Source organism: Chlorocebus sabaeus, chromosome 2 (assembly GCF_047675955.1).
Source record: "Chlorocebus sabaeus isolate Y175 chromosome 2, mChlSab1.0.hap1, whole genome shotgun sequence".
Lineage (NCBI taxonomy): Eukaryota > Metazoa > Chordata > Mammalia > Primates > Cercopithecidae > Chlorocebus > Chlorocebus sabaeus.
Window position 1 is genome coordinate 81104900 of NC_132905.1, and position 27658 is coordinate 81132557.

Genomic DNA, 27658 nt, shown 5'->3' on the forward strand with positions numbered 1-27658 from the left:
CCCATCAACTCGTCATTTACATCAGGTATTGCATTGGGGATCATATTCTACTTTCAAAATTAGATCCATGTCTATGTAAAGACAAACAAAATAAAACAAAATGGAAATACTAAAACATCGTAATTTCCCTTTTACAGGACAAAATAATTTTCTAAAAACTCGATCTACATATTTTCTTGAAAATTATGTTCTGCTTAAGTAAATAGAACTACACAGAGATCTCCAAATTATAAAATGTAATTAACTTTTGATCACATTTTAGAATAGTATATTCAGAATCTGTAATATTGTATTTTATAGCACATAAAATATTTTCTATACAAAAAATCGTGAAGCATATTGTAGTCACACCTTACATTTGTAGAAGTTGCCATAATTTTGTTGTTTTTAACTCAGTTCAATTGAGTTTTTAGCTCAGATTATTGTTGAAGCCTTTCTTTTATTTAATATAAACAAAACCAGTGGGGTAAATCAAAATGGAATACATTTGCACAACTGTCCATCCATCTATATGTTTATCATCTATAAATCATGGCAGTGATTCTTTTTAGTGAAGCTCCCATTTTGAATAAACTGTTGTCCAAGTCACTTTGCTCTATGCTATATAGGTTTAAGGTCAGAGAGCAGGCACTGCAGTGTGCAATGTTGCATAATCAAACTCTACCCTACTTCAAAAAAAGCCCTCAGGTAAAGCCCTCAAGCTTGACTGTGGCACTTGTTGAATATGACATGATGTAGATGCTTGATACTCACAGGTATGCAGCTTTTCCTTCTTCGAGTTCTTTACTTTTGCCACTGGAGCCACTTTTCTTCCCACACATTCTCCTAGTGATGCACATCAGCAACCCACATTGCCGAATAAAGAAGCAGCTGACGTCTGTTACCACAAGAATTAGAAGAAGTGCAGCAACTCCCAGGCCAATGACTGCTCCAAGCCCAAGACCATTAAAAAGCGTGTCTTAAAAAGCAAAAAAAAAATAAACATAAAAATAAAAATAAAAATAAAGTATTAAACCCCTAAATTAGAAAATATTAGATGATTATTTTAAAAATAAATCTTATCCAGTAATTCAAGAGACAGAATAAAGTCATAGTAACTGGTAGAATTCAATTTCATGATTGTTGACACCTATTCCCTTGTTTCAAATAATATTTTAAGCAATTGATGTGTTAATTATGTGACTATCTTTTTCAAACTTTTTTTTTTTAATTAACAAAGAAAAAGCGTCTAAGTACCTCTTTTTTAAAATATAGTTCTTGAATCCCTGTGGGAAAGATAATGAATATTATCATATCCCTAAATGTACTTTATCAGAAAATGACACCCATTAATAGATCATCACAATGTTAAAAGAAAATTATAGTCAAAACTTCTGCGAAAAGTGTTAAATAGATCTTCTGTATGAGATTATGTCAGTTTTAAAAGTTAAACTTGTAAATGGATGGTTCTGAGCGCTTTGCTTTACCAGAGAATGTATTTAAATATACCTTTCTATGAATATTGTAGGAATCATCATTTTGCAAGAAATGGCTTACCTGTATTTCTCCAGTTAATATTTTAACAAATATGTTAGATTAGAGGCAACTTTTCATAGCTATGGTATTTATGACCCTTTGTTAGTTCCTATCATGAGAAGGTAGGAGAAGATAGAAACCACTTTTCTTTGGTATATTGGTTGCAGGAAATCCCAAAACACATAAAGTAACCGGGAAAGAGGCGAATGGAAGGAAGGTAAAGTATTCTGACTGATAAAATTGAAATGTCAAGTGCAGCAAGTAGTAATGAAGATGAATCAAGTGTTACGTGTTTGTAGTAGAATCTGTGGGTAGACTCCACAGCTATAACAATATGGATCAGAAAATAAGGACAATGAAAAGAAGTAAATTAAACTGATGGTAATGTATTATCTAGAAGAAAAAGAAACATAATTTATAGCCATTCAAAATGATTCTTAACACATATGTTAAGAATTAGCTTGCATAACGGTTTAGTCTTTGTGTGTGTGTGTGAAATGAAGTCTCGCTCTGTCTCCCAGGCTGGAGTGCGGTGGCGCGATTTCAGCTCACTGCAAGCTCCGCGTCCCAGGTTCACGCCATTCTCCTGCCTCAGTCTTCCTAGTAGCTGAGACTACAGGTGCCGCCGCCACGCCCGGCTAATTTTTTGTTTTTTTTTTAGTAGAGACGGGGTTTTACCGTGTTAACCAGGATGGTCTCGATCTCCTGATCTCGTGATCCACCCGCCTTGGCCTCCCAAAGTGCTGGGATTACAGGCATGAGCCACCGTGCCCGGCCCAGTTTAGTCTTTTTAATGACAAAATACATTTATTACTCAGCATAGTAACTGCATGTTCAAATATGTAACTGATGTGAAACACAGGCGACAGATACAGGCATAGATGTAAATTTGAATTGTGAGAAAACCACTCCTGGAAAAATATGCATATAAAACAAAGTTTTCCTATGTGATATTTTTAAACTTAGGTTTAATATTTTAATAATGACTTGAAGAAATAGTGATCCAAAGGAATCAGAACAACTGCTAACATACAAAAGCAACCACTAGCAGGTTGACTTCGAGTATGTCAGACTTGTCTGAATACTATTTCTGTAGGATGACTGAGTGTCATGTCTACATTATTTTATTTATTTTTCCAAAAATAGGTTTAAGTTTTTTTTTTTCTTGTCATTCTAAAAGCAAGCAGCTCAGTTTTGAAAAAATAATCATTGAATTTGTGACATAGTGGCCTGGCACTTCACCCTGGCAACTTTGTGGTTCACATTTGCAAATATACTTCTACAATGTCATCATGATATGGCAAATGAGAATTACTTAGGGACCGAATTAACAAATTTAGAATGTTCATGTCCAAGAAAGTATAATTTTTATTGAAATTATTTGTTTCTCATGAAGAAAAACTAGTAATAAACACAAGGTAGTGTGAAAAAAAATAATGTATTTATGTCAATTTCAATATCTCCTTTCTATACCAAATTTTAACATGCTACTTAGATGGTGACAGTTTAGTAAAATTGCTTAGCTAGTATCTGGGACTATTTCTGGTTTCTACAGAACTATTATCTTTGCACATGAAACCGCTTGAGGAATGACTAGAGAAAGAATCGTATTTTTTCAGCCATGGGGATATAATTTTTTTTTTTTTTTAATCTCAATAAACAAGTGTAGAATGAGATTCCAAAGATCAGATATCATTTTTTCAAAGGTATATCTCTATGCAAGATTTAAAAAAGAACTATTTCCTCACACTACAAAAATAACATATCAAGCAAACTAGGATTTCCATTTGCAGTTAAAAAAATCATGGTATGTATTTTCTTCCATTATCCATTTCCAAATATAAATGATTCACTTCTGAATCTATCATTACAATACAGTGAAGTCAACTTACCTATGAAAAATATTTGATTGTATGAAAATACAATATTTTCTTCAATATTCAAATGTATTCATTTTAGATATGTTGCACATTACTCAACAACTAAAGCTCAGGAAAAAAAATTGGAAAAAAATGTATAATTGTGGTTTAGCCCTGGTGTATACATTTACTTGATGATCCTATTGGTTTGAACTGATCACTCTTCTGCTACTTCATTTAGGTTCTTCACACATGCAGATATAGTTCTAGGCAATAAATCCTATAGATCAATGACAATATATATTATTTATTAAACAAATTCCCATTTACCTTTCCTAAGTATGAAGAGTCATGCTTTGTTCTTAAAAACACTGCATCAGGAGTAAGAAATGACTGGTTTCATCACTTACCATCATTAACTTTTGGGGTAAGCCATTAATATCTCTAAGACTGAAATGCCTCTTTATTAAAATGGAAACAGTTATAATAAAAATAACAACCAAAAATAGGTCACAGGTTTGTTGAGAAGATTGCTGTGAATGTGGTAATGTACTTAACCTCCAGCACTTACTGCCCAATGTTAAAATTTAACAAGTATTGCTTATAATTATTGTTATAATATTACAAAATTCTAGAGAAATGATATTTAAATTAAAAATTTTCTAATGTTAAACATTAAACTATTCTGTAAACATATCTTTTCAGCAGTAATCTAAAGTAGAAAAGTATTTCGTATTAAGTAATGATTATTCTCTTGAGGCTACAGTGACCAGTTTTTTAAAAATAATTCAGATTTGGCTAGTTAGCTTTTAAATGACAAATACTTCATTCTGTGACCTTTTTAGCATTAAACTAGTATAATGATGTGCTACACTTTTAACTTTAGAAAAGCTTTCAGAAAAATCATATATGTAAAACATCTTCATTTTTTTGGCTTAAACAAAAGAGATTTATTTCCTAACAGTTATGGCAGTTTAGAGTATGAGGTCAAAGTACCAGCATGATTGGATTCTGGTGAGGGCTCCTTTCCTGGCTTTGCAGACGGCTTCCTTCTCACTGTGTGATGACTTGTGGGACAGACTCAGAGAGAGTTCTCTCTTTTCCTTTTCTAATCAAGTCATTGATCCCATCCTACTCTTTTTTAACTATAACTGCCTCCTAGGAGCCCTATCTTCTTATGGTGAAGAATTGCTAAAATATTAATAGCTAGTACTTTTTTCTATATACAGAAAATTAAACTTTATAAGCTTATTACAATTTTTGTAGGTTACTCGAAGTTATTTTTATGAAAAAGTAAGTATCTTTTTGTCATTGCAGTGGATAGAAGTGAACTTCAAACAGGTTTATGTTGAAAATAGAGTAAGATCTAGTATTTAATAGCACAACAGGGTGACTATAGTCAATAATAATTACACATTTAAAAATAACTACAGGAGTTCAATTGGACTATTTGTAACACAAAAGATAAATGCTTGAGGTGATGGATACACCATTTACCCTGATGTGATTATTACACACTGTATGCCTGTATCAAAAGTTCTCACGCACCCCAGTAATATACAAATGTACTATTCTGTGAAAAAAAAAAATTTAAAAATAGGTTTATAAGTTTTGTCTTTTGAAAGTTATGTATATGTATATACATACTATATATATTAAATTTCACCTTGAGGATGTATTTAAATGCTTATACTTTCTTATATCTCATGAGGGTAGGCTGTTATAACTCTAAAAGTTAAATATTCTAATTATTTTCTGTCACCAATTTACTCTGGCATAAAAAGTCCACTGTTTGTACTCTGGATGTTTCACAGATAAAACCATAAGCACGTATGAAATGACATCATTAAGATTTGGGAACTACTAATGATGTATTTTCACAATAACATCCAGAAAGTTCATTTTTATTAGTTAATTGTGGTTTTTTAATTTAGCAAATCAAACCTGAGCATAAGTAATAATTTAAATAATTATAAATCCATTTTTTATTTTTAAGATCATCAGGATACTTCCACTTATGACTTATGGTGTAATTTTTATGGTAACTTTATAAGGTAGGAAAACAATATTATCAGTTGTAATTTAGATACAAGAAAACTGAGATCCAGAGAGGTCATTGACCTAAGTCACATACTAACCCCTAAAATTAGAACTGTACAAGCGAATCACTAATTGAATCCAAGTTGTATTTTCTTTTTGCTTTTTTTCTTTTTTTGAGACGGAGTCTTGCTCTGTCCCCCAGTCTGGAGTGCAGTGGCCCAATCTCGGCTCACTGCAAGCTCCGCCTCCCGGGTTCACGCCATTCTCCTGCCTCAGCCTCCTGAGTAACTGGGACTACAGGCACCGCCACCACGCTCGGCTAATTTTTTGTATTTTTAGTGGAGACGGGGTTTCACCGTGTTAGCCAAGATGGTCTCGATCTGCTGAACTCGTGATCCACCCGCCTCAGCCCCGCAAAGTGCTGGGATGACAGGCGTGAGCCATTGCGCCCGGCGTCCAGGTTGTACATTTTTTGTACTTGTATTAGAGTCAACATTTTTCCTTGGATATTCACCTTCGAATAATGAAAAGATATGGATAAAATACAGAACAGCAAATATATTAAAATATGTATTATTCTTATAGAAAAATGTCAATATCCATATATCTTTACTATTAGCAGACGTACAACTATTTAACAACTATTTAAATGAAATACGTCTATGGAAATTATTTATCTAACTTATATTCCTGCTTTAAGCTTCATCTTTAGTGATCATTTTATATTGCTGTTATGAAAAATGAGCTTCATATCATAATTGCATAAGAATAAATAATTTAGAAAACAAAAAGTTAAAAGTATATTTGGTTTATATTTTACTATTAAAAGCAACTGTGAGAATCAGTTTCCCTCTGAGCTGCATTTTCTCTAACCCTATGACATTTGGAAATTGACTTACTAAATCTGTTTCCCCATATCTTCGTGTAATTGCATTCAAATTTTCAGCCAAACATAAAATCAAAGTATTAAAATATGAGAAACCAAGCTTCATTCAAATGTCTGATATACAGCAGTCCCTCCTTAATCAGTTTTGCATTCTGTAGTTTCGGTTATCTATGGTCAACTGTGGTCCAAAAATATCAAATGCAAAATTCCAGAAGTAAACAATTTATAAAATTTGAATTCCAGGCCATTCTGAGTAGTGCAATGAAATATCTTGCTATTCCTCTCTGTCATGACAGGGACACAAATCATCCCTTTATCCAGCACGTCTGTGTTATCTACACCACCCACCTCTTGGTTATTTATGAGCTGTTTCAGCCCTTATATTGTCACAATCTCAAAGCGTTCATGTTCAATAACCCTTATTTTACTTAATAATGGCCCCTTAGCAAGATTAGCAATGCTGGCAAATTGTTGTAATTGCTCTATTTTAATAACAGATATTATTGTTAACTTACTGAGCCTAACTTATAAGGTTTATCATAGGTATGTATGCAGAGGAAAATCTGTGTATGTAGGGTTAAGTACTATCAGAGGTTTCAGGCATCCACTGAGAGTTTTGGAATGTATCTCTGGCTAAAGCAGGGATTATCGTATGTGTCTTTTCATGTTTTTGTTGTATAAATTAAATCCCAACTGGAATATTAAATTATTTGTCCATTAAGTGTATTATATTTGATAATACTAGCTTTTCAAACACCACTATTAGATTCGTAAAACTAGCCATGCTTTTTGACGCCTTATATAGTTCAATGTTTTATTTAACCTTTTTCTATGTGCATGTATAATCTTCTCCAGGTAGATTGAAAATTAATTTCAGGACATGGAAAGCTGCAATAAAGACAGGGAGAAAAAATTCAAAGAGTCCTAAGATGGTGATTGGTTGCTGTTTCCAGAATACTGGTAGCTATTTTCGTAAGAGATATTGTTGGATGCAGAAGGCAAGTAGGTTAAGCATATGAAAAGAAAGAAAAGAGAAGACATTAAATAACTCTGATTGGTGTTGATGATATTACTACGTACGATATCTTTCCACATTGGAGATAAGTCTACATGACTCTTAATTTTATGTTCTTACTTTGCCCTTTCTAGTATAATATACTCCCTAATATCAAATGATATATGGAAAATTTTGGCATAAGTCTATAGCAAATACATACATATATAATGAGGAAAAACTAAAGAAGATTAAAAAAATCCCCTGCAACTTGAAAATCTATCTGGTGATATATAATCATGGGGGAAGTTTCAGTTTGCTTTGTAGATTAAGGTCGATAGAAATGAATTCAACAATATTCATTTTGTGGAATCTTATGAAATGAAATTAAGTTCAGAATATTCTAAAACATACTCTTCAAAATTACCTCAAATTTGAATCTTATGAAATGAAATTAAGTTCAGAATATTCTAAAACATACTCTTCAAAATTACCTCAAATTTGAATCATTTAAATAGTGGAGCATTAATCCTACAATTAAATAAATTTGATACATTGATAGAACATTGAGAGAATTAATAACCGTTCTTTAGAGTTTTAAAAAATATTTTTAGAAATTATCCATTATAAAACGTACCCAAAAAGTATCTTCTTTGAGAGGCATGTAGTTCAAAGTTTCACTAACTTCTATTCAAAATGGCTTGAGAAATACTTAATATTAAGTGTCAAAATGTTGAAAACATTAAATTTACTTCACATAGTCAAGCAAAATAACTAGGCAAAATTTCTCTCATAAAATACTTCAGGCAGTAGAAATGTTTCCTCCAGGGGATATAGTCTTTGTAAATACTTGGAGGATATCTAATTACTCTCATTTACCAATTTCTAGGAAATTTATTGTCAGTGTTGGACTTCACAGGCATACTTCTTAAAATATTGCTGATTCGGATTTGAATAGCTTTGTAAATTACTGAAGTAAAACTACCATGATTATAATTTTTAATATTTGAATTTGGTATACTGAAATGTAAAGGGCAATTTCTCAAAAATTACAAGAACACAGTCAATTAGTCTTGTTTTGATTGCATTTCTGGTGTGGAGAAACGGGGAGCAAGCATCTTTCTGCAGCAGGGCTCCATCTAGGTCAGAATTGTCAGCTACTTAAGAAGTCAAACATCTGAATAATCTAAAGACTTCTGCAGCTACATAGCAAAAAAAAAGAAGGAACATTAATCCATGTATGCTTCACAAACATTGATTGACTGCCTAATAAAACAGTGCAGAATCAGAAGGGTTGCCTAAAATTTACTAAAACAGAATTAATAAAATGAACGTAACTCTTTAGAATTATTATACTTCAATTTAAGTCCACATTTACTTAGGAAGCATTATAAATTCCCTTATGTAATTTCATCCATTGGATAACAAAAGACATGACAAAGGAGCTAAGGGATATGATATTTGTATTAACAAGGGTATACTGGTAATAGTAAGAAATGTTGTTAACAGTATGGCAAAAATCTTGCATTATGGAAGATACATTCTGAGATAATACATAGTTTTAAAGAAAAATGCATTGCACTAATTTAAAAGCCAATGGACATTTCTGAGGTTTATACAATGCTTCTTGTTGTGTTATGTTAGGCAAGCAGTCTACCAAGATTACCTATTCCTTATAGACCTGAATATTATATTAAATTGATAAATTAAATGTTTGTTTTGTGGCATTTTCCCTAGAATTCCCTTGAATATACAAAGAGTAAAATGTAGTTCAAAGAGTCAATGTGTTGTAGAATGTAGAAAGAGCCAATCAAAGCAGACTAGACTAGGTGAGCAAAATACTGTTTAAAAATAATTTTTTTAAATTAAATGCTCACAGCTTGAAAAATGGTGGGGATATTGAGAATAAACTGTATTTATAATATTCCTCCAGTATAAAACCAAACAGCATCCTTTACATTTCTTAACAGAAGCCACTTATCAAGAAATAAAATAGTACTCTTCAACATTATGGAGTTGTGTAGAGAGATGTCTTATATTAACGAAACTTCCTATTTTCTACAGGGAAGACCACACTTGTTAGTCACAAACTTACTTACAAAATAGTTTAAATGAGTTAAGATTCATTCATATTTGGACTTTGATAGACTTCTCTCAGTTAAACTACATAGATAATTAGAAATATATGTATATATGTTATCTTTATATATTTGTGGGTGTTAAGAAAAAAATTATTCCAAAATATTTATCTTTATATATTTGAAAGAACATGACTTTCAGTTCATATTTGTATGTGTTGTAATTACAGGTATAAAAAAAGGAAAATGAAAATTTTGATTCATGCAACTTATAAAATTCACTGAATTTTATATGGAACCACTAATATTAGCAATCTGAACACAATGCAACACTATTTCCATTTCTCTGAACTGGTTTCTCTTCTGCATCATGCCTGGGGCGGAGGAGGATGGGGCTCTTGCATTTTTGCTACCTAGAGTACAACCCTAAATGGATAGATTTATTCAATTTTAATTCACATTAAAACTCCCCATTTGAAAGAAGTGTTTGAACTTTTGAGGTCTCCAATTTCTAGTCAATACTCTTTTAACTGTATCAATTAGAGAAAAAAGAGAAAAATCATTGCAAATTTCAATAGCAAGGATGATTAAAAATAACATTTGACATTCATTCAAAATTTAAAAACAATAAACAGCACACTCAACAGCAACCATGATTGAATTTTATATTCTTCCTTCCTTCTAGAAAACTTTTAAAATTGTTTCTGGTATATGCCTAGAGAACAGTATATGCTTCCAAGATGAGTGTTTCTATTTTAAATTATAAACTGGTAGTATTTTATAATATACATTGAAATATGTAATGCACATTATAAAACAGATAAATAAAAAGATGAGTTAATATGAATGCACTTGGAAATTCTAACATTTTAAATCTTCAGGGTGAATTATATTTTTCACCCATTTTGTGGCCCATGTAATACAATTGGAAATATCTAAATAATATTGTTGTTTCATTCTCAGTTTCTTTATTGGTAAAATGGTGATACACATATCCAGTTATCTTAATGAAAATGGTCTTTTAGGCTCAAGCAGGAAAGTACTTTGGGAATTCCAAATCATTATACACATATGTTATTATTTCATTTGTTAAACCTATTATTCTAAAAACATTCAGTTTAGAGCAGCTTCTTGTTACTTGTTATTTACTTATAGTAATTTTTTTTTAAAAAAAAACTAGACCTTCTCCACTTTTATCCAAAACCTTCCTAGATTTTAGCAAGTACAAACATTTTGTTTTAAAAGTTATTGTTATTGGCCCGGCACGGTAGCTCACACCTGTAATCCCAGCACTTTGGGAGGCTGAGGAGGGTGGATTATGAGGTCAGGATGTCGAGACCATCCTGGCTAACATAGTGAAACCCTGTTTCTACTAAAAGTACAAAAATTAACTGGGCGTGGTGGCACGTTCCTGTAGTCCCAGCTCCTTGGGAGGCTGAGGCAGGAGAATCGCTTGAACATGGGAGGTGGAGGTTGCAGTGAGCCAAGATCGTGCCACTGTACTCCAGCCTGGAGCGAGACTCTGTCTCAAACAAACAAAGAAACAAAACATTATTGTTTTCGTGTTTAATATGTTATCTTCATTAAGGCCTAAGGCTTCAGATCATTTCCATCCTTCTACTTTTAGCTATGCATTTTACTGTGACCAGAATCAACAAGTTTTTAAAATTTTTAATATTATTCCTTTTTTATTTGTTCACTTCTTATGTAGTAAATTTTGTTTTTGGTCATTGCTGTATTCCTAACTGCCACTTTAAAATTTTTCTTCATCTTTTTAAAACTGATATGAAGATGGAGGAAGTCCATATAATTTACAAATGCTCTTATTGTCACTCATATATGACTTTGGCTTTTGCTCAGTTTTGAGATAAGGAGATATTGAGTTTTGGGAGGCATTCTCTTCTTCTATAATTCATGTTGCCCCTAGTACATTATTATGTCTTTGTGATCATTAACATATTTATTGTATTATTATTTTGTCCAATATTTTAGATCAACTCATCTTCATTGTAATAAAACATAAGATGATAACTTTTAAAAGATTGTTACAAAGTGAATGAAAATCACCTCCCCAAAATAAAGACTGTACTTCTTTTGTGTTCCAATCTTTTACTCTGGTATGTCTCGGTTCCCTCTGGGCAGCTCAGAGTATTCATGAGATTATAAAAAGGCATTACATCTTTCAACTCCTTGACAAAATGCACTTATTAGCAACTTTTTAAAGTTCACTCAAGTTCACAGTCATCAGATATGAAACTGCTTACAGAAATAATTGAATGAGAACTGTATGGGTACAACATGTCATCTCCTGTAATTTTCAAAGAATAATTTGAAAAGAAAAAGTATGTAATGCTAGTAATGGCTGTGATGGCTGTGAAAAGAGCATTGTTATCCGTGAAGGGAAAACTGCAAAGAGTATCTTTTTGAGAGACTAAATTCTATAAAAGGAGTCTTGGAATATTAAAAATAATAATACTTAAAAACATTTAAAATCAAAATTGAATTATAGTCAGGAATACAGCACTTAATTTTATGAAATTACACCAGCTTATGGATGTTGTGTAGCCAGTTGGAGGGATTTTTAGTTTTTAGAACCACGCAAACGTTATTTACTCTATTTTCACATAGGTATATAATGAGTTCACTGGAACCCTTCATATATCTAGAAATAAATTATAAAAGTTTATGTTGGAGATTAATACGCTGATGTAGATTGTGTAAAATCATTTTACATAATTTTCCAGCTTTTTTGGTCCCTTACAATACCATTTAAAGCATCCACATATTATTTGAGGAATTTGAAAACTTTAGATTTTAAAAATCCTGAGTAAAATTCATCAACAATTTTCAACATTACTTAAATATATAAGAAAAGGCTAATGTTTATTTATATATGTTTTACATCCTCAGGCTATTTTTGGTACCTTTCGATAAGGTCTTTTTAATGTACCATTTTATGTGTACTTTGCTGAACAGTCTTGATATAGACATCTTATTACTTACTACCACATTTCTTTTCACAGAGTGCTCATTCTTTAGGGGGTAGATGTATGTATTTTCCAACACTTATTCTTCAATACTGAGTCTCCATTTTCTAATAATTTTGAATGTTTTGTCAAAATGTTCTGTTACACATATAAATAATTGTTTTGTAAATAAACTCAATGGCAATCTGAAATTTTCCTTCAAATCACCTCAAAATCCTAGGAAGTTAATCAGGGATTCGGAACAGTGAAAAGGTAGCACTGATATATTGTTTTATTTGATTTTTTCTTAATATATGATTCAGGGCAAGAAAAAGTTGCTGATTGAGAATATTTGGTTAATAACGGGGGAACTGTGAACAAGTAGATTATATGAATGGCATTTATAATTGTAAAACTGTATACCTTTTAGAATTTCAACTTTTATTTTTGATGCAGAGGGTATATGTGCAGATTTCTTACATGTGAATATGCATGATGCTGAGGTTTGGAAGTCATATCACCCTGATAGTGAGCATACAGCCTGATTGATGGGTAGTTTTTTAACCCACACCCCATCCTCTAGTAGTCCACAGTGTCTGTTGTCCCATATTTATTTCCATGTGTGCTCAATGCTTAACTCCCAGTTATAAGTGAGAACATGTGATATTTTGTTTTCTGTTGCTGAGTTAATTTGCTTAGGATTATGGCCTCCAGCTCTATCTATGTTGCTGCAGAGGACATGGTTTCATTATTTTTATGGCTGTGTAGTATTAGATGGTGCAGATGTGCCATATTTTCTTTATACAATCTACCACTGATAGGCACCTGGCTTGATTCCATGCTTTTGCTCTTGGACAGAATAGAAAACTCAAAATAAAGCCACACACCTACAACCATCTCACCTACAACAAGGTCAACAAAAGCAAACGATGGGGAAATAACTCTCTATTCAATATATGATGCTGGGATAACTGGCCAGCCCAACGCAGAACATTTTATCTGGATCCCTACCTTTCACCATATACAAAACTTAACTCAGAATGGATTAAAAACTTATATATAAGGCCTCGGAATGTAAAAATCCTAGAGGACAACCTAAGAAATATTCTTCTTGACATTGGCCTTGGCAAGGAATTTTTGGCTAAATCTCCAAACGGAATCACAACAAAAACAAAAATAGACAAGTGGGACCTAATTAAACTAAAGAGCTTCTGTATAGCAAAATAAATGGTCAACAGGGCAAAGAGAAAATCTACAGAATGGGAGAAGATATTCACAAACAATGCATCCTACAAAGGTCCAATATCCAGAATCTATGGGGAACTTAAATCATTTAGCAATAAATGAATAATCCCATTAAAGAATACACAAAGGACATGGACAGACACTTCTCAAAAAGAAGATATACAAGTGGCTATTAAACATATGAAAAAATGCTCAGCATCATTAATCATCAGAAAAATGCAAATCAAAACCACACTGAGATAATATCTCACACCAATGAGAATAATCATTTTTAAAAGTCAAAAAACAACAGATGCTGGTGAGGCTGTAGAGAAAAGAAAATGCTTTTACACTGTTGATGGGAATGCAACTTAGTCCAGCCACTGTGGAAAGCAGTCTGGAGATTTCTCAAATAACTTAAAACAGAACTACCATTTGATCCAGTAATCCAATTACCAGGTATCTACCTGAAAGATACAAATCATTCCACCAAAAAGACACGTGCACTCATATGTTCATCGTTGCGCTGTACTTTGTTGAAGAGCATGTTTTCATATATATATTACATATATATATATTTCACATATATATACACACATGTACACTCAGTAATGTATTGGGAAGAGTAAGATATATCATTTAGAAATTAATTTGCAGTGTAATTTATTGTTTACCTCTTGGCAAAAAAAAAAATAATGTGAGGTTAGCAGATTGGAGGGAGAAGCATATAAATTAGTGGTCAATGGTCAAGGGAACATAATAAAGAAAATAATGTTTGAGATGGTTTTCAAGAATAAGAATCAGCTTCCCATTTGATGTAAGGAGTCCATTTTAATCTGAACATGGCTTGAATAAAAAAAGATGTATGAAACTGTGTGTGATTCTGAGATTAGAAAACATATATGGATATTAGAGGTGATTGGTGGGCGCTGGGATTTTAGTGGTGAAGGATGTTGTTAAAGAGGATGGAGCTTGCAAGTGAATTCAGTAACAAATAAATAGATCAATCAAATCAAAATTGACAAACAGCACCAAAAACAAACTAGAAATTGTGATCATTTTCCAACAGATGGTAGGGAGTTTTTGGAGGGAAGCAGAATCTGCCGCAATCGTTTGGAAAGAGCCAGATGAGGCCTGGGCTATGGTAATGACTGTTAAACGTTTGTCCAGTCTTCCTTCTCTCCTTCTCTCCTATTCCACGCCCATTTCCACACACCATATAAGAATAAGAACTCCTTGGATAATGTTTGGATTGAAGAGGTGAGGAATTAAATAGACTCAGTCTCTTATATGTGATTAGTTATGGAATTAACATTACATAATTAAGGTCTATCGGTATAATTTAAAAATAAAAACTAAAAGGCCGGGCGCGGTGGCTCACGCCTGTAATCCCAGCACTTTAGGAGGCCTAGGCGGGCGGATCACGAGGTCCGGAGATCGAGACCATTCTGGCTAACACGGTGAAACCCCGTCTCTACTAAAAAATACAAAAAACTAGCCGGGCGAGGCGGCGGCGCCTGTGGTCCCAGCTACTCGGGAGGCTGAGGCAGGAGAATGGCGGGAACCCGGGAGGCGGAGCTTGCAGTGAGCCTGGATCGCGCCACTGCACTCCAGCCTGGGCGACAGAGAGAGACTCCGTCTCAAAAAAAAAAAGAAAAAAAGGAAACTAAATAAGATAAAAATACTATGAAATTATATAATATATATGTTTATATTTATGTATAACTATTCTATATATATTTATTTGGAATGGTATTTTAAGTAGTCCACCATGGTCACCCTGCTTTTTAAAATATCTACACAATCCCTCTTACAGTTTTAGCTATCTTTTTAAAACAATCTTACGTAACAAGTGAGCCACTAAAATATAAAGTTATTATGCTTGTATAGAAATGTTGATGATAACTTGTCAAATTCTTGTTATCCTTTAACAGATTTTAACATAAGAATGAAAATGAGCTGTGCTTATTTTGAAAAAAATATTGGCTAAAAACAAATTCGTACATAACAGCTCTTTTGTGATAAAAATTACAAAGTACTAAAAATTTTAGAAATAAATATTTAAAAATATCCTTTTAATAAATCTGGTACAACTGTAAACCATGACGAATTATAAAATATCTAAAGTCCTTGCATGACAAAATATCTATTAACTACACTGACATTTCAAATTATTATGCATGTTGGAACTGAGATCATTTTGGCACAAAGCTCACCAAACATGACATAAAAGAGCATATAAAACACCTTTTGTGTTCTTTAGCTATCCATTTGAATTGCTCCCTTTGATGTTTACTATATCTCACTAACTCTAAACTTTTCCATATACTGTTTAAATTTGTTATATGTCTGGTTGACTTTGATGGATGCAGTTTGTTTGCTATAAAATGACGAGTGTTTTTATTGATTAGTAGAAAAGGCCGCTTCAAAGATTTGCATGAATATGACCCAAACATCTATTAGCTAGTATAAAAGCACTGAATAATTTTATATTTAGTTCTTTGTTTAATCCCCTACCTGACCAATTTTATTTTTCTGTCAACATTGAAAGGCTGCTCCATATATAGAAAATGAGAAATATATTTTCATCGTACAAACAGAAAATTATTTTCTTAGACTATACTACAAAATTGAAACATATCTCTACATGATTATACTCCAGTTCATATTTTATAATTTGTTTTTGAAAGTCCAAACTGTTTAATTTTCACCAATATAAAATTCCTATTTATAAAACTTCTACGTTTTCTAAACATGAAATAGAATAAATGAATAATGTGAGCAAATACGTAGAAGATATGTATTATTATTTTTCGTGGAATCTATGGTAATATATTAAGATGTTTACAGTTTTCAGTTTGAGATACTCACTGTATTCTATCTTAGATATTTCAATTTCTGCTTAGAGCTATACAAAAAACATCAATTCTACATTATTAAAACTACATATTTTAAACATGTAGGGTTCCCTATAAATGTCTACTATTATATAATACATCTAAATTAAGACATTTTATGCTATCAGCTATCAAACTATGAAAAGACATGTAGAAACCTTAAATGCACATTACTAATTGAAAGAAGTCGATTTGCAAAGATTACATAATAGAAAATTGCGACCAAGTGACATTCTGGAAAAGGCAAACCTAGGAAATAGTAAAAAGATCAGTGACTGCCAGGAACTAGTGGAGAAAGGAAGGAGGAATAGCTGCAACACAGAGGATTTTTAGGACAGTGAATTTATTCTGTATGGTACCAAAATGGTGATACAGGTCATTATTAATTTATCCAAATCCATAAAATGTACACCACCAAGTATGCACCCTAATGTAAACTGTAAACTTTGGTTGATTACAATGTGCCACTGTGGGTTCATCAACTGTAACAAAGGTACCACTTGGGTGTGAGATATTGATAATCAGGAAGGTTGTGCCTGACTGGGGTAGATAGTATATGCGAGCCCTCCTTAGTTTCCATTCAATCTTAGTGTAAATCTAAAAGTGTTCAAAAAACTAAAGTGTATTGAAAAGGGAAAACATGCAATGGTGATATCTCTATTACCTGCATGGAAATGGCTACTATGCCTAGATTGATTGAGGATTTCCTATAAAAACAACTTTTACTTTTCTGTCCTTTAACAACTAAAAAAACTCCACATATTAAGTGAGAAGTAACTCATATAAGTACTTTAAATGTTTTTAGCTTCCTGTTTTTATGTAATAGAACTCAGCAGTGAATTATACCACATCCTATTTTCGATAAATATTTTTCCCTGTTCACTTAAACTTTCTTTCACGACTGAGTCATTTGACAGAACCATGAGTCACAGGCTACTATATAAAAATTCCATACAAATTTTAATGTTTTCTACCAACATGCACTAAGAAACAGGATGTTTTTCAAGAGCCATGGGTAGTTTGCATTTCACATTACGTGTGACAGGTATATCCCATTCAGCTATTGTGAAATTATATTCTAGAAACAATAGCAAAATTTAGGTGTGTTGTTCATGGATTATTTAAAATAGAAATGCCAATTTGAAGATAATTTACTTTTTATTGAACCACATTTAAACAGAAAAAATAAAGTCCTCTATCTTGAATACTTGTTTTTAACATTTTGTTTCTCTTTGTAATATTAAATAAGAAATCAGTAGAGAAACAAACACACATAGCTGCTATGCAAATTATGTGTTGAAATTATTTATTTTGAATTCTTAAAATAAAAAGGATGCATATTGAGATGAAAATATCTTACTTTTAGTGGACAGTAAATAAAAATATCATCTTATATTAAAAATCACCTATCTCTACCAACAATGTAAATAAATAATTTAGTAAGGTGCTTTCAAAATATGTGTAAAAAACAAGAAAGTGATTAAAATTTAATTTGATATTCACAAAAACCATAAACTTAATGTGTGCTTTTTACCTTGGTCATGGGGAAGCAGCTATACATAAAAGTTTGAGTGAGAAAGATAAAAACTGACTAATAGAAATACTGAGATTAATGGAAGAAACTGTGGTTGCTGTACACATAGCCTTTCCTCTAACACACAGGGATTTTTTGTTGTTGTTGCTCTCCACAGGCCAATCAAGAAAATAGCAAAGGAACTAGGTCTAAGACATAGGACAGTATAACTTATAGGCCGGAAATTTACTGATACCAACTTTGATTTACTGTAATACAACAAAGATAGGAGGAAAACTGAGAATCGAAGTTGCTTGACTGTATCGATGACTATTTGCTTTTTCTGATCCTCAGTTTGTTGATATAATAAAATAATAGAGTTCGGTTACAATAGCTTCAGATTTTCTCAAATCTCTTTAGTTTCTTCACAATGGCCCAGAATAGTAGGACAATAAAAAATTAATAAAGTAATATATATTTACTCTAACAGTAACCATAACAATTCCTAAGAATTCCCAGATACCCTCCATTTGATATCATCCTATTGTCAAGGGGCTTCAGGAAAAATAAAAATGAAAATAATAAAAAGAAACAACTGTTCTGGTGTATGTTTCAAACTACTATAACTATTATATCATTTAAAAGAAGTATAAATATTACAATATATAAAACATAAATGTTGTATTAAAATTTCCATTTTGAAATATACACAAGCATGTCTCAAAAGGTGTGTAATAATGTTTATATTAAAATATACATTTTGGACTGGACTGCCATGGAATAAGAGAAATTAAATATGCTCCAAAACAACCCAAATCCTGAAATGATAATTTTCTCTTTTGAATTTTGACATTATTTCATATTTATCAGGCAATGAAACATTTTGCTCTAAGAGAAAAATATGACTTTTCTGTTTATATCTATGCCAAAAGTTATTTTTACACTATAAAAGCTAATTAAATAATTTTATATTACTTATAGTATTATTCCAAAATTTCAACTCTTACTATTTTTGTTTCATACCTTTGCAGTGGATAAGCACAGAATGTTAATCATTTTCTGCAACTTTATTCATTTGGTGTCCAAAACAAAAGAAAGAACTGCAGTGGATGAACCAAAGGAATTGGAGAAAAATCACTTTACATGTTTATATTTCCTTTATGGACTTTTGCTAGCAGTGGAGACTAGTTAATAATCTTTACATTACTAAAATTATTAATTATGTTCATGTGCTTTATTGAAATATATTATTTTGGCCTCCCACCAGAGATCAATGTTTTTATGAAGACACTAGAACAAGTTTACAATGGAAGTAACAATGTTTGATATTGTCACCAAATTATTTTTATAATATACAATTGTGATGAATCTGCTGATGTATGGGTTATCCAAAAATTGAATAACTTAATGAGTATGTTTATTACCTGTTCCTAAGTAAATAAATGTTTATGTTAAATTTGATCAAGTTAGATATGACAACACTCCACAAGGACAGAAAAGGTTATACCAGTAATAAAGAAAACACGTATAACAAAGCTTTTCCTCAGTTTTCTTTATTACAACAATGGAGACACAGAGGTACAGAAAATAAAATGACATTTAATATACTATGAAACACATGCATAGGATTACACAAAGTGCTGGATATTATGTTGAGGGTTTTAAATAAGATGATACGGAGGACAATACACTTATAACATACTTTTTTTCAAGAAAATAAGCTACGATGAAAACGAATGCAATTAAAATGATCAGAAATACTTTAAAACAGAAGCGTTACACATAACATCAATGAAAATGTGAGAGAAAAATATTCTTGAAGGAGGTACATGAATTGTGTACACTATTTAAAAAGGTAGTTTTAATTGCTTACTTTTTAGGAAAAAATAAGACTAGCTAGATTTATGTCATGGCCCCTATTCAGTACATATACAGAATAAAAATAAAAATATATTTTCTAAAAAGGAAGTTTTATGTCTCATTATTATGCATTCTTTTTAGTGTGTAACATATTTTTACTAACTAAAATGAAATGAAAAAGAATAACTGAATTTAACTTAAGCATACATAGTTTCAGAACTTTCAATACATCGAAATTTACTACAATCAATATTAGATTAGTTCACACTTAAAATGAAGTTTTATTCTACTTGGATGAAAGTATCCTTTAAAAGTAGATAAAATAATAGTCTACCAACAAAGGAGATGAAATGCAGTGAAGACCATCTCAGATATACTAATAGAATTCTTAAACATATTTATTTTTTATATTTCTTGGATTTTTTTTTTTTTTTTGGTTTTACAGAATATTAGCTAATACAGATGTTATAGACTATTCCAGGCTATGTGCAACATTTACTGACAGTTTAGCCTTGGAAATTAGTTAATAACCAAGGAATATGTTGAATTATTACAGGAGATCTTTGTTGAGTCCTTAATTTTAGACAACAAAACTAAAGGCTTTTGGAAAACAAAGCATGGATATTAAACTCTCATCTTTGTCTAATTTTGAAAAATAATAAAACTAGATTTAAACTTAGGGAATGTTTTCCTTAGATAAAAATTGGGATTATGTAAATATAACACATAGAAGGAATACTACAACTTTATATTTAAAAGATAAAGCATATTAACTTTAGAATAATACTCCGATTTATATGGTAATTGGTCAGAGAATGAGTTAATAAGCGTCAATTTTTTTCTTTGGTTAAGTACCAAAATTTACTGTGGAAATATATTCTGAATATTATGTTTAACTATCAAATATTAATGATTAAACAATACTGTTTATGAGATTAATTTGGAAATGCCTTGTCACCAATTTCAACTTAAATTATAATAATTTTAAAGACAATTTGTAGAATATTTGTATATTCAGTCATTTGAAATATGCAGATTTCAGCTATCTCTCCAATATATTAGATTTGCTGAAGCTTTTATGACATATTTCTATACCACAATGTTAGGATTTTAAAATTTACAAACATTGAACAGAAACATAATAGAAGAAATATATTCCATTTATTCATGGCCAAAAATTTAGAAAGGAAGCATAGAAGAGACAGAGAGAGAGAGAGAGGGAGAGAGAGAGAACAAAGAGAGAAATGGAAAGAAAGAGAAAGGAGGAAGAGACAGAAATAGAGAAAGAGGGAGAAAATTAAAAAGAAAGAATTATAAGAAAGTAAGAAAGGATAAAAGAAAATAAATTTTAAAAAAGTGAAAACTTGAGGCCGGCCACAGTGGCTCAGGCCTGTAATCCCAGCACGTTGGGACGTTGAAGCAGGAGGATCAATTGAGTTCAGGAGATCGAGATCAGCCTGGGCAACATGGTGAAACCCGGTCTCTACTAAAACTACAAAAATTAGCCAGGCATGGTGGCTGCGTGCCTGTAAAGCCTGTAATCCCAGCTACTAGGCAGGCCGAGGCATGAGTATTCCTTGTACACAGGAGGCGGAGGTGCCAGTGAGCTGAGATCAGGCCACTGCACTCCAGTTTGGGAGACAGAGCAAGAGTCTTGTCTCAAGAAAATAAATACATAAATAAATAAATAAAAATTAAAATAAAAAAAGAAAACGTAATTAAATTGGACTTACTAAAAGATCATTTAAAGGATGTGACATTATCTCTTACGTAGATTAATCATGATAAACACATAAAGTTTACACATTTAGGTGTGATCAATATTATACTTTATCTTTATTCAGTGAGTGAAATCATAATACAAAAGGGCCAAACAAAAATATACGTGATAATATTTAGTGTAAATAATACCAGAATTGATCATTTCAAGCTCTTAATGTTGCTTATATTATATTAATATCAAATTTAAACCTTTAAAGAAAATTTTACATGACTAGGGATATTTCTTAATTGCTACAAACTTAAAGGTTATCATGCATAATACTGGCTATTATTCTTGAAAGTTACACCCAAATATATCGTATTATTGTATTGATATCCATATCCACCTTGGATTATTAAAATAATTTGTAATTTTAAGGTTTTATTTATCCATTATCGGTGTAAATATACCATATTAATATTTAAAATTATTTTTATGCATCTAAGAATACCTCCAGATTCAGAAGTTCATGGTTTAATTCTCTGTTGTATATTTCATTTAATATAAATGACTAAGCATAAATTTAATTGTACATGGTTGAAACTACTTCGGAATTTTTTGTGTTTTAGCCTTAATTTAAATCAAACATATTGAATGAGTATTCCTATACAGAAAATGTTACAATTAAATTATAATTGTTTCCCAATTGACCCAAATTGCATATTATTGTGTGTAACGTGCACTATGATGCATACTTGTAATTTTATTAATTTAAAAATAACTTGAATATTTAAAAAGTCAAATTTTTTGCAATAAAATTATTTGTCTTTATATGTATTTGCTATATATTAGGGAAAATTGCATATATATTAAACATCAATCTAATCCCTTCTATATATATGCATATTTAAAATGTTTACATATTTTAATTTCAATCTTGTTCATGTATACCAGTAATGAAGACACATATGTGCATTTGCAAAATGCTTCTGGAAATAGTATGAGTATAGAGTTTATAAAATTAAACTTCGTCTGTCCTAATGACCTATAGTATTAGGAAGGAAATGAACAAAAATGGCAACTTATCTAAGGTTTTTCCATGTAATGATACATTTTATAGGAAATAATTTACTGCTACCTCCTAGGCATACTGTTAGCATATCTGAAACATGGTACCTGTGGGTCTTATTGTGAACTGATGAGTAATTATAGTTTTGATTGGGGTAGGGAGGCCAGTAACATTGATTGTAAAATGGAGGAAAGAAGATCGACTAGAAGAGATTGGAAGGAGAAAGGAGGAGATATCCAGATCTGTATTTTAAAAATCCTGATATTCTACATGCAGATAATGGCAATCATGCATAGGTAAATCAATCTAGCTTCATAACTGGTACAATATGGTCAAAACAATCTCTTGAAATATTTTTACAGTGAACAATACAATACACACACCACTGGACATAGACATATATTTCTGATTATATATAATGACTAATCTTACACTCACCTTAACACAGAAGTTCAAATGTATACATCTTCAGAGACAGAATTTTATGTAAAACTCCATTGTATGAAAAAAAAGCATTGGATGATGCTAGAAGATACTTAAAACAAGTTTAAATTTTTATGTCTTGCTTACCAGTAATCACATTTACTTAGATGTGTAGACAGATGCAATACTAGTAAGGCCAAAAAAGTAACAAACTCATTTTTAAAATAAAAAAGTAAACTGTCTGATTTTTATGGTTGCCTATAGCAACAGTAATGTTCAGATAATAAAAAAGATAACTCAGCAACACATATTATTAAGACTTTTAAAAAATGCTAGGATGTAAAATGTCTAAGGTTTTATTGATTGGAATGCAATAGCTTTATTGTTTACTTTTGTACTTTTTAATTTCTTACAGAAATAAGGCAAAGCAGAAAGCCTATTAGCATCTCTGAGAATATTTTTAAAAGAATTTATGCATATCTCAGAGTAGTGAAAGAGGTGTTCACCTAAGAATAAACATTTGGCCAAATGACAGACTGCTTAAAAAGTTAAGGACTAAAAACTGGATCCACACTTAGATGTTTAAAATCTAATGAACAACTCTTTAAATGTATATAACTCTGCTAACATAATATAATTTTAATCTTAGGATCTTTTCAAAATGGCAAATTGATATATCTTATTGCTGTGTATACCTCACTTTGAATGTTCTTTATATTAGTTAGTGACCTTGAGTTATGACATGTAAAACTTCAAGATAAATAAATTCGCACTAACTTGCTAAATAAGTATTCCATGAGCTCCAAAAAAATTTTGTCATTCCTAAGTCAATATAATTTCTACATGAATTCTCACAGAAATGTCTCTAATTTATTGGAAAGATCAAGTAAGGTTATAATGAATGTGAAAAAATTTCTGGAGGTGTTACTAGAAATCTTTTCCCAGCGCTTTCTACAAATTAGTAATCAACATAAATTCTTCAGTCTCAAATATCAAGAAATTTAATATGCGATGATACTTATTTAATAAATGGGATATTGGCTATGGTGATTTAAAAACAAAACTTTCTCTAGAAATGGATTATATTTCCATAATGTGTGAATTGAGATATTGTTTTATCTTAGAAAGGGAGAAAGGAGGGAAGCAGAAGTGTTTTATTTATTTATTTTTTTTTTTTGAGACAGAGTCTCGCTCTGTCGCCCAGGCTGGAGTGCAGCGGTGCGATCTCGGCTCACTTCAAGCTCCGCCTCCCAGGTTCAGGCCATTCTCCTGGTTCAGCCTCCGGAGTAGCCGGAGTAGCTGGGACTACAGGCGCCCACCACCACGCCTAGCTAATTTTTTGTATTTTTAGTAGAGACGGGGTTTCACCGTGTTAGCCAGGATGGTCTCGATCTCCTGACCTCGTGATCTGCCCGCCTGAGCCTCCCAAAGTGCTGGGATTACAGGCGTGAGCCACCATGCCCGGCTGACCAGAAGTGTGTTTTATCGGCTGATGCGTTGCTTCTGCAGTCTACAGGTCTATCACTAGATTACAAGAAAGGATAGCAGTTGACAGCTAAGAGTTTGGAAAAGATAAGTTAAAAGACAATCTACTATGAAAGGGAGGCCTAGCCCTCATATGAAAAGATTCTGTAGCTATCTCTTTAAAAAGAGACAGGAAAAATATTTCTGCTCAACAAAATAATTGCTCTTGATGAATGAATCACAAAGTCCAGAATCCAATCATATGATTTACCGAGTATGTTATAGTCACTTTTATGCATATATGTAAATCTGGTTGTTTCCTATTGTCCACAATAAGTAGTAAAAGTCACTTGTTGAGATGTGGGTGCAAGTGAAAAACACAAACACTCTTTACTTGTTTTGAAAATACTTAAGTAAAGATAACTTAAGTGAAAATTGCATATTCACAAATGAAAATTTGCAAAAAAACAAAAATCATTCTTCATGCTACTCCCTCAAAACGAAATTCCTTTGAAATCTGGAATCTACTTCCAATCTCAATTTCTTCCCATCTTGATTTCAACTTCTTGAAAGGAGTGTCTACAATATTTTCTTCTCTCTCTTTAATGCTTGCAAAAATTCTGACTCTCTGATGTCCAGAAAAATGTAATAAATAACTACTTATGTTAGTACAATAGGACTTGAGGTCAGCTCAAAACATAATCTAAATCCAGTGAATTGGGTGTAACTTTTTAGACATATTCAAATTTAATTTAATCTTCATTCTGGGAAAATTGCAGAGATATTTTCACTTAATGTAAAAATATTAATTGGTATTCAAATTTAAAATAGGAAACTTTCACGTTTATTCCTTAAGACATTTTAGTTCAACAAAGGGGAAATAAACAATACAATTGGGATACACATCTAATAAAATATAATGCCTATGTTTTATATAAATGGTAAACACATTGAAATATTAGAAATGTTCATAAAGTTGGAAACTTACACTTAAAAGTAACAGTAAAAAAGCAATAAAAGTGATCCACAATTCTACATAATAAAATTATGATTTTCACAAAGTATGGCCATGGATATTTAATTATTTGCAAAATAATAATGAAAGATTAGATGTAGCAAAGGTTTAAGTTTCAAGTACAAGTGACATGATATTTAACAAGGTCAACTTTAGGAATTAATGGAAACTTTAGAATAAAGTATGTTATGCAGTGAACTGGTAGTTGAAAGTAACAATCCCGATTGAATCTTCTTCATTGATTTTCTGACAAATTATCCATTTAAAAGGTTGACAATAGGGGGAAGGGGAAAAAGCTTAATCATTCATGGGTGAAGATACATGCTTAATTAATTGACCTTAGAAAATATTTTATTATAATTTTAGATTAGCCTTGTTATTACTTTTTTAAAAAATTTTCAGGGCATAAGAGGATATATCATATGATATAACAATGACATTAAAACACACAAGACAAACTTATGGCTATAATGAAAGAAAACCCAGCAGCATTCAGCTGCCATGACTGGCTTCCATTTTCGCCTTTATTCGCTTCACAGCATTTATCTGTATGATGAAAATTGTTTTTGAAAATAGAATAAGAATGAAATAATTAAGAAAATAAAAATTAGAGTTACAAACGAGAAAATAAAAAGAGAAAAAACGTGACAGCAGGAAAGAAAAAAAGAGAAAATAATTAATGCAAGATTTACACAAACTTATTAACAATTAATGCAAACCTACAAAAATACTTTAATACAAGCCAAGAATGGCTAAAATCGTGTATAAAACATTTCTATATATTGTCACATACTAAAAACAGACAAAGGTCAATATTGACGTTTATTCTGATTACTCAGACATTAATTCTGTCATTGATCCTTTACATGTAAATATCTTTCATTTATAAGTTGAAAATATAAATAACAAGAAAAAAGTCACCAGTCATTTTTCTGTGCTACTGGTGAATTCACAGAGCTACTTTTAATATGAGCTCAATATATCCTACAATGGTTGATGGTAAATTTTTCTACCATGATTTCTTAGAATGTATTTAATAAAAGCAGTTATATTTTAATAATAAACAAACTACTAACAAATATAAGTGAAAATTGCATATTCACATAATGAAAATTTGCAATAAGCATAGAAGCTAGAAGTATTAACCTATTGGCCATAGGCAAACTCCAGACAAATGTCACTGCACCTCTTGTAAAACAATTTTAGGAACCAAAGATTATAAAAATAATTTTTAGACCTACCTTTTTCATTACATGCTAAACTACAGAAATACTGTTGCAGGTATAATATGAATATTTAGGTTAGACTGAAAATTCCAGATTCCAGAGAGTTAAGATGAAGTTTCTCCAGGTAATTGAACTTCTATTTCACCATTGTTTTAGAATTTTGAAACTTATGTTCTAAAACAACCATAAATGTAACCCTAATATAATATTTTCATATTCACCATGTGCTTGAATGTTGTTTTCTGTTCATGTTGAATTATCTAGTGATGAAAGATTTATTGCTTGAAACTAGAGTGGAGGTCATCACAATAATTTTACTGTATTGGAAGTACAAATTAAAAGCCCATGAAAGTACAAAGTAACTGAAATATTTTAGCAATACTTTTTGTGGTGATTTATATATTTTTTTAGCTTGTTAAATCTAAACAACTAATTTGTATGTATAATATATGCATTACATGTTCCCAGATGGTAGAATTATTTTATCATTGGATATAAAAAATGTTGAATAGAATTATTGTCATCAAATTATATTGATAGCCAATATTGAAATTAGACATGTCTTCAGGAAAAAGAGGAAGTAATTACTGAAAGATACTAAGGTCTTTTTTGGTTAAATACAAATGTTATTAAACATGTGGCAGGCCAAAAAAAAATGGTGAAAATGTTTTTCAAAATAAGTTTATTTATTTCCAAGGATTTTTTTTAAACATTAGATTATATCCAGTTCTGCAGTTTAGTAGTATTTTTAGTCATTAAAATTATACAACAAATCAATAAATGCCATGCTATCAGCCTTGAAATCCATATGGTAGTCATTTTATAACAATTAATCTGCTATAGTTTCCCAATATTCTTGTTCCTTATAAAATAAGATGGAGTTATGCTGCATGAATATTCCAAAAAGGAACATGATTGATTATGGAA

At 31.3% G+C, this 27658-nt stretch overlaps 1 protein-coding gene across 3 annotated transcripts in view; it reads right to left on the reverse strand.

Annotated features, from left to right (window-relative positions):
* The window catches only part of NCAM2 (neural cell adhesion molecule 2), a 561362-nt gene that overhangs the window by 33360 nt on the left and 500344 nt on the right, over positions 1–27658 (reverse strand). For 2 of the 3 annotated variants that reach the window (XM_007966565.3, XM_007966576.3), the window contains exon 16: positions 754–958. In XM_007966565.3, coding sequence (XP_007964756.1) covers positions 754–958 — 205 coding nt within the window. Of the gene's footprint in view, positions 1–753; positions 959–19509; positions 26052–27658 lie in introns of those variants that run through there. The other variant, XM_037982819.2, reaches the window with a different exon arrangement.